The 8,663-nt window shown below is 58.0% G+C and overlaps 4 protein-coding genes across 4 annotated transcripts; all 4 read left to right on the top strand.

The window, feature by feature from the left end:
• Nucleotides 1-99: 99 nt before the first annotated feature.
• Nucleotides 100-678, top strand: GNI_109730 (hypothetical protein; the record flags this gene model as incomplete). Its single annotated transcript, XM_011133164.1, has 1 exon — nt 100-678. The coding sequence occupies one exon, from the start codon at nt 100-102 to the stop codon at nt 676-678; it is 579 nt and encodes a 192-aa protein (XP_011131466.1).
• Nucleotides 679-842: 164 nt separating this feature from the next.
• Nucleotides 843-3,002, top strand: GNI_109720 (hypothetical protein; the record flags this gene model as incomplete). The annotated part of the gene is made up of 1 exon (XM_011133163.1): nt 843-3,002. The coding sequence occupies one exon, from the start codon at nt 843-845 to the stop codon at nt 3,000-3,002; it is 2,160 nt and encodes a 719-aa protein (XP_011131465.1).
• Nucleotides 3,003-3,131: 129 nt separating this feature from the next.
• Nucleotides 3,132-5,810, top strand: GNI_109710 (hypothetical protein; the record flags this gene model as incomplete). The annotated part of the gene is made up of 1 exon (XM_011133162.1): nt 3,132-5,810. One exon carries the CDS (start codon nt 3,132-3,134, stop codon nt 5,808-5,810), a length of 2,679 nt encoding a protein of 892 aa, XP_011131464.1.
• A 1,834-nt stretch (nt 5,811-7,644) lies between these two features.
• GNI_109700 (hypothetical protein) lies at nt 7,645-8,663 on the top strand (the record flags this gene model as incomplete). The annotated part of the gene is made up of 1 exon (XM_011133161.1): nt 7,645-8,663. A coding segment is annotated over one exon (1,019 nt), but the record flags the coding sequence as incomplete, so codon positions are not given.

Genomic DNA, 8,663 nt, shown 5'->3' with positions numbered 1-8,663 from the left:
TGTATGAAGGAGTCGTTTTGCGATTGGATTATGAAAGGTGTATTTACGAGAAATATATTTTTGTGAAGCAGTTGAATTAAGAACGTAGTTTGGTTAATGATGAGGACGTGTGTGGGTGGCTCTGAAAGTGTGTGTGGCTGGTTATTGGCAGTGCAGAAGGTGTTGTGTGACTATGATTTTGGCAAGTTTCCAGATACTGAGAAGGTAGCATTGTTACGAGTGAAGACGTTGAGAAATATGTGGAAAAGCAATCGGTTCCTTACGACTGCTGGTGTTGTTCCGAACATAAGCTTTCTGTGCGAGGTCATGACTGTTGGTCAGCTTCGGGAAGCGGGCGCAAGTTGCAGTGCTTCAATGCCGGAAATAAGGGGTGGCCGAGTGGGGCGAGCGCCGAAGGAACCGGTGTCCGACATCGTCTATGATCGCCAACACATGCGGCACGTAGACGCAAGCGAACTGCCAAATACCTCCTACCGACGCGCTCGCTGGTACGCGTGTGACGGCTGCGTACGTGTCTTCAACCTCCTCCCTTTGCACCATTATGACCCTCGCTATGACCGAGTTCTCAAAGGCCACTTCACTGAAACCTTCCGACCTAACGACCTACTCGTCGCTCTCAGACTGGAAAACACATTTTTGCCCGGACTTGGGTCTGAAGGACTTATTGGATCCACTTAGTCGATCCACTTAGTCGATCCACCTAGTCGATCCACTTAGTCGATCCACTTAGTCGATCCACTTAGTGGATCGGACAGACGGGATTAGGTTCCGAAGGACTTAGGTTCTGAACCGCTACGACAGGGTGCAAGGAGGGAAAATGCAGTGCTGGCAATTTTATAATCATGCGGGTGTTGACAAGTGGACGGAGTGGCCAGCGCGTGCGAGCGTGTGTTGTCGTGTTGGCGGTAGGCGACGGGATTCGGACGCCGGAACACGGGGCGGTTGCGGAAGAGCGGGCGGGCGAAGAGCGGGTCGATGCCAGAATCGAAGACGAGCGGGTCGAAGCGGGGCGAGTCGCCGGAGTGCAAGCCGCTGGAGCGGGGGCAATGGGAGAACGGCTGGGTCCAGGCGGGAGTACTCCGCACCGGATTTGGCATTTGTTAGGACCGAATGCGGTGGAGCGGGCGCAGAAGCAGGCGTTGGTTTTGGAACGTTGCTCGGGACCGTGGTTAGAGTTGGCGGCGGTGACAGATGGCTTCGGGCGCTGGCCACTGGGACGCCTCTCAGAGGCGGAGGAGTCGCGATTACGACGGCTGTTGTGGGTGGCTGACGACCCGGAGCGGAGACTAGCCGTTTTCGCCACAGGTTGTCAGTTGTCGAGTTTCTCGAACTGGCGCAAGGCGCTAGTGGTCTTCTGTGTCTCCACTCTCCTTTATTGCCCGCCGGCGAACAGTTTTGAGGCCTTTTGCGACGCGACAAATGCCGCGGACGTGGAGCACACACGTGTGCGAGGGCCCGACAGCCAGCGGATGGAGGGGCTTGTGAGGAGTTTGGCTGCGCTGGACACGCTGACCGCTGCGGCCTACGCGCGGCGTACGAACCTGCGGCCGGTGGGCGGTTTCTTTACCGAGTTTGCCTCGTTTTATAACGTGTTCGAGGGATCCGAGGAGATGGCGTCGGAGGCGCTGCGCACTTTGTTTACCGAGGATGAGCGTTCGAAACTCCGGAATGTCAATCCGGCCCACCTGGAACTATGCGACCGCCGCTACATTGAATTAGGCGCCGTAATAAGTCTGTTCTTTAACCAGCCCTTCGGCACCCTGTCCGACCGGCTGCAGGCCACTTTAGACAGCGAAGTGCGCAGCCTGGCCCACCCCTGGGGCGGCAGGGCTGCGGGGGTAATTGACGGCCGCCGCTACCCACTCGAACACTTTGCCGACCTTTGGGTCACTGGCTGTCTCCTCCAACGCTCCGGTATCGACTTGGAAAAACTCAAGACCTTCGTAGAACTGGCATTGCCTTACCGATTTCGCGCTCGCCAAGGCCCCCTCTACGCACGCACTACTAGAGTACGCCCTCGAGTCTACAACCAAGCCCGGACGACTATGATTTCCATCAACGAATACCTTTCCCAAGATCACTTCCAAGCCCCCCCCCTCAGTCTCAGGACCTTCATGGAACACATCCGCGACGGAGTTAGAAGCCTCACCGGGGTGAAGACGTTTGTTGGAGTTAAAACGCCCGCTAAGGTTAGAAGAGTCAAGACGACCACCGAAGGTAAGAAAGAAGTTGGACACAACCAACCGTCCACGCTAGTAGCGCCCGAAGAGCTGACGGCCCAGAAGCTAACGGCGACGGCGCAGTTTATGGGAATGGAGACTGAGTCCATGGAGCCGGATGATGAGCTGCTCGAAAAAGTGCCCGAGTCAGGATGTGGTTCATCCAAGGGTACCGAGGCGGAGGTGGAGTCTGGTGACGCGGAGATGGAGTCTGGTGACGCGGAGATGGAGTCTGGTGACGCGGAGATGGAGTGTAATGAGCCGATGTCAGTAGTGGCGCGGTACCTCGCTGCTAGGGGTCCGGGGGACGACTGGATGGCCAACTTGCCTCGAGAACGCGAGGAGTTGGTGACGGTGCTAGATTGGTTGTGTGTGAGTCCGGAGAGAGGGTTGAATGTGGCGCACCGGGAGGTGCTCTATGTGTTGGGATGGTTGTTGCGTGTGCCCGCAGGTTGGATGGTTTCAGATGATAAGTTGACGGCGTGTTTGAACACGCTTTGTACGCAGTCTAACCCAACTCAGAGCCTTCTCTTCCACGACCCGAAGAGCGAAGTGAGAACGCCGCGGACACCTGGCCGTGCTGTCAGACGCCAGCTGCAAGTCGCTGCTAAGTTGTTTGCCGACCTCGGCGTCGAACCCGTCCAACTTCTTGCCTTCGCTCTGGCCAGCTGGAACTGGTCTGATTTGTTACGGGCCTTCCCTGCCGGGCTCCTCCCTGCAGACCCCCACCCGGACTCACTGCTCCACGCACTCCGCACCACTCGCCTCTTGCCCTCTTGTTGACATCGACATGACATCGACGGGACTGGACAGGACGTCGACGGGACTGGACAGTGACATCGACGGGACTGGACAGGACATCGACGGGACTGTCTTGGGCGCCTTTTTCTGGAAGGTCCCACGCTTTTTAAAATGAGGATGACGGCAAGCGCGCGGGCGGGTGCCGGGCTCCGTACGTGCGTCGTCTTGGCCGTAGCCGACTTGAATGCAGCCCCGCTAGACCTGCGATCGTCTGGGGCCAAAACTAGGCAGGACACCACCAAGGACCGACCCACCAACGAACCTGCCCCAACGGAACGACGACCCGCTCTGGAACTTCTGAGGAGAGAACTCCAGACCAGGGAGCTCCTGAATAGGGAACTCCAGAAGGCAAAATCCCTGAAGACGCAAGGCCTCATAGAGGGGTCATTGACGACGGAACCCCCGTTGAGGACGGAACCCCCGTTGAGGACGGAACCCCCGTTGAGGACGCAACCTCCGTTGAGGACGGAACCCCTGTTGAGGACGGAACCCTTGTTGAGGACGCAACCCTTGTTGAGGACGCAACCCCTGTTGAGGACGGAAGGTGTGAGGAGGGGACCCCAGGGCAGGGAGGGTCTGAGGGCTGAATCGGTGACCACGGAGGACTTGTCGGCAGCGATGAAGAGCATGACTGCGGAGGACGTATGTACTGGGGAGGGCTTGTGGGGGGCTGGAGAGAGTGTGTCGATGGCGGAAGACTCGGTGGGTTCGGAAGGCGTGGGTGTAGGTCATTGTGAACTTCCGTCGTCGGAAGCGATGTGGTGGGCGGAGGATTTGGGGGCTGAAGAAGAGTTGTGGGCAGACGAAAGATCGTGGTCGTCAGAGGGTGGCTCGTTTGGTTCGGAGGCGTGTGTTATTTTACGGAGTATGTTGGATGAGGCTGAGAAGAAGAGGCTTCGAGAATTGCAAGTGACTGATTTGAATTGTTCACCGAGCGTTTTGCGGTTTGCGAGTGAGTTGACAAGTGTGTGTGCAAGGCCATTGGTGAGTTTGTCTGTGAGTGAAGAGGGTCGATTGCGCGAAATTTTTTGGGTGGCTGAAGACCCGGCTCGTAGATTGGCTACGTTTGCTACAGCTTGTCAGTTGGAATCATTGGGTGCCCGAGCGGGGGAGTTGGAGGCCGTCTGGCGGGGGAGTGATGTTCAAGCGGAATCTTATGGTTGGCTCGATGAACGTGCGACGCAGAAACGCCGCCGACTGGGCGCACCGTGGAGGTTGAGTGCTGCTCGTTTCGCGCGACGTGCACACGGACTAGCACCAGGGGAGCCGTTGTTGTCTCTATTCGCTAGATCCTTGGAGCCGCCCCTTTTTGAAGGTGATGAGGCCTTGGCGGCTCGCGCTTTGTACCAAGTGTTCGCGCCCGTACAGCGAGCCCGAATGCGAAGAACCGAACAGTTGTCGTTGGACTGCTGCGACTCTGTATGGCTCGAACTAGCAGCCATCATTGGACTTTATTTCTGGCTGCCTTTCGGTAGTGTCGAACCGGCACGACGTGAGCCGCTTGTTAACGCCTTCACAGACGCCGTCGACGCTCGGGTCAACGGCAGCCGTCTCTCAGCACGGAACCGTTTCTTTGCGGCAGAGCGACTCGCTGACGTCTGGGTCACCGGCTGTCTACTCGCCCAATCTGGCGTCAACGAAGACACACTCACCAAATTTTGCGAAGACGTACTTGGCTACAAAGCCAGCACACGCAACCTCTGGGTGTGCTGCCGTCTAAGTCCACAAGACTGCAAAATCTATAATGGAAGACGCAACACTCACCGACCACTCCGAGAACACCTTGCCAAACTAAGTCAAGCCGCCCCACGACATACTCTCAATGACTTCCTACGACGCATAGCCTCAGGCGGAAATGGGCGCTGTGGCTTTCACCACCCCGCACCCTGCAAACGACCCGCCGACACACCCTCTGACGCACGACCCACCAAAATCGTCCCGCATACTGTCCCACAGTCCGTCGCCCAGGCGCTCTGGACGTCCCCCACCGCAGGCGGCACGTCCTCAGGAAGCATCACAATGTCCTGCAGCACCACAATGTCCTGCAGCACCACAATGTCCTGCAGCACCACAATGTCCTGCAGCACCACAAGGTCCAGCAGCGCCACAATGTCTGGCGGGACCGTCACGCTTTCCGGCAGTGCTAACTTCCCGGCGGAGGACTCGTTCTCGCCCACAGGGGCAGGCGCGCCTGGGGCATGGGCGGCCGCCGCCGCCACGGAGGTGACGGCGCTCGAATGGGCGGCCGCGCTGCCCTGCGAGCGCGAGGAACTCGCCGCTGTCTTGCAGAATATGGCTAAGGCCGCCGGCGACGGGCATCTCTCGGCGGCGCAGTGCGCCGCGTTGCCCGTGCTCGCGCGGCTGCTGGTCACGGACTGTGCGGACGGCCGCAACCTGATCGCGGACGACAAGGTCGCGCTCGTCGGCCAGTTTCTCGCGCACATTCGCCCGTCGCGGACGGACTCACGCACGACGGACTCACACACGGCGCGGGCGCGCCGACACGCGATGCGCTGCGAGTTGCGAATCGCCGCGAGCGCGCTGCGTTTTATGGAGATCGACGTCGCAGCCCTCGGGGAATTCGCTCTCGCTTCCTGGTCCTGGCCGGAGCTGCAGGAGGCGCTGCCTTGTTATGAGCCGCAGCACTGCAGCGACTCGCCCCAACACGTCAGCACGGAACACGTTGCGCCAGCACTCGCGGCCGAACGACTTCGAGGTATGCTTATGGATACATTGCCGGCCTCGCCGCACCAAGGGTCAGAAATGTTGTTACAGAAAACCACCGAATAGGCGGAGTCTAAGGTGGGGCTGGCTTGAGTTTACCCTTTTATTGACTGACCCATGGTTGACGCAGTACGAGCAGTTGGGTAGAAGGCAAAAGGGTTAGTCGGGTGGAAGAAGTGGGTGGGTGTAGAGCAATTTTGCGCTGGAGAGCGGGACAAGAAGCGACCGGAGGATTGCTCGCACACCCGCCCCGTATGCGCTGCCAGTCATTTTTTTTTAACTTGAAGATGCCAAGAAGAACTACTTCGTGGGTCTAAAATTGGTCAAGGTATGGGGTGTGAAGTGCTGGCGTTGCTCTGACGGTCCAGTCTTGGAAACGAGCCCGAAAGGCCCAAGAAGCAAGTGAGGCTTCCCGCAAGGGCGCTTGATTGGACGGATCGTGAGCATCCACTGGACGATAGCTTGTGAGTCGCCAATGCGACCCTGGATGCTTCTTTCAAGAAAGCATTTAGCAAAAGAAGGAAGCATTCGGCAAGAAGCTAGAAGAAGCGAAGTCGGCGGGAAGGCAGGAGGAATACCGAAGACGCCAACGCTGATGGAGATTCATAACGGGTCGTGTGCAACTATACTGGCCTAGGTAGTAAAGTTTTTTTTTGGTGGTGTGCAACCTATGGTCATGTACACATTTCTATCAACATAGGCAGGTAGCGAGGCCCACTTGCCCGGTTACGGTCGCCCCACTTGCCCGCTTACCGTCGCCCCACTTGCGTGATCACTGGTGTCGTCCGCCCCACCTACTTGGTCATCTTTTTTGCGCAACCACCCACTCGTCACCAACCCACTTCTATTACAACCGCAGATGACTCACAAGGCTTTGAAGGCATTCCGAAACTACGCCTTTGGGCTGTAGGGCCTCGTCCGTCTGGGAGTGGGTCAGCCAACGGCCTGTTGCGGGGCACACACACCTCGGAATATTCGGGCGTGACTGGATGATGCTCCGAACTACGTGATGCTTGGTGGATCATGAACACCCCTCAGAGGCGTCCAAAGTCTCATTCAGGGCACGCCACATACTCATCGTACTTTTTTTGGTGCAACCGCCTCGCGAGGCTGCCCCGGTCCAACGCGTCAAATTCGTGACTGCTATAGGCCGCCTCGTTCTTGTGATCTACCAGCCCGCAAGAAGCCAGCCCTCAAAGGGCCAGCCCTCAAGGAGGCAAAAAGCAGACAAAACGGTGTGCAGCGAAGTCTGTTCGGTTTTTTAAAGAAGACATTCGCAAGTCTACACGTGAACCTACACTTTAATGACTATAACTCGGTTAAGGTGACCTCCTGGCCTAGTTGATGAATGGGGACTAGCCGCAAGGGTGTCGCCGATGTACTATTGGCGGCGCCCTGCCTGCGGATATACCCCTCACCAGAAGGGTCCAAGAAGCAAGCAAGACTTCCGCGCGCTCGATGCGGGCGCGTCCTGGAGAACCTACCCATCTCCAGGACGCGGATCCATCAGTCGCCAATGGTGCCTTAAAAGAAGCATTCGGCAAGAATCTGAGGACGAGGGGTAAGACAGGAGGAATACCGAAGACGCCTACGCTGATAAACATTCAAGGTCGGATAGAAGACGCTAACTGTCTTCTGCAGTTATGCGCCTTCCAGTACCCCAGTGGCCAGGCTGTGTGTTCTTTTTATTGTGTCAAACAAAATATGTGCGAGAGTACTTGTGCGAAAGACACACGTGTTACCCCGACCATGCACCCCGCCACGCGATGAACACTTTTCGGACAGCTTGGTGTAACTACCAACACCCTTTGCTGGACGGAGTTACATGCGTGGGAATAGCCGTCAGATATCGTAGATATCGTTTCGACCGAGTTAATTTTCCGGGCGCTTTTTTTAGGTGATGAGAATACCCGCCAGCCGTCGAGGAGAGCCCGGATTACGAACATGTCTCGTGCTGGCTGTGGCCGAACGGGCGATCGCTGAGCCTCTTGTCCAGGAAGAGCAGCATGCGGTCCGGTGGCTGTCGAAGGGGCCGAGTGTGTCGATAGGTCTGGCTGCAGGGGTCGGCATGGACTGGATAGAAGAGGAAGAGCAGTGGATGGAAGAGGAGGAGCCGATGGGCCCTGGTTCCGGGCAGGGAATGAATCTCGGAGAGGGAATGGACCTGGAGCAGGAGGACCGGAAGCCGTGGCAGGAGGACCGGAAGCCGTGGCAGGAGGACCGGAAGCCGTGGCAGGAGGACCGGGAGTCACCTTTGTCGTCGTCACCATTGTCGTCGTCACCATTGTCGTCGTCGCCTTTGTCGTCGTCGCCTTTACTTGGGTGTACTGAGAAGGGGTACATATGGCCCGCGGTTGGTTCGGAAGGGTACCAGGCAGTAGCGAGCGTATTGCGAGATAGAGAGTGGGCGGCGATGGAGAGAGTGGATTGGCCGAGTGTTTCTGGCACGTGTACGTTGCAGTATTTGGAGTCGGCGGCGATGATTTCAAGTTACTACTCGTGGCCGTTCGGGCGCGTGGAGGAGTCTCTGGCGTCGCGTCTGCGTCCGGCTTTTTGGGTGAGTGTAGATGCGCAGTGGCGCGAGGAGGTCTGGCTGACCGCGTGTCTGTTGCAGCGAGTCAAGGCATCACCCACACGGCTCGCGGACTTTTGCGCGGGCACACTCGGACACGACCCGATCCCAGTCGGCCGCGAAGCCTTCCGCGAACACCGAGTGACAGCGCGACCGGTCGAATCGAAGCCCGGGTCCCGTCTGCGCTGTGTGGCGCGGCTGCGCTCTGCCGGACGTTCCGATATGGTACTCACCGTACACGAATACGCGCGTGCTACTAACAGCACGCGAGCGCACACAACGCTCCTTACTCGGCTCGCGCTTGACCAGCCGCAGCGGCCCTTCGAAGGCAGCGGCTCCGTCGCTGA

Source organism: Gregarina niphandrodes (genome assembly GCF_000223845.1).
Source record: "Gregarina niphandrodes unplaced genomic scaffold scaffold00024, whole genome shotgun sequence".
NCBI classification, from domain to species: domain Eukaryota; phylum Apicomplexa; class Conoidasida; order Eugregarinorida; family Gregarinidae; genus Gregarina; species Gregarina niphandrodes.
Note: the sequence above shows the minus strand (reverse complement) of the source record. Positions and strands in the feature narration are given on the sequence as shown.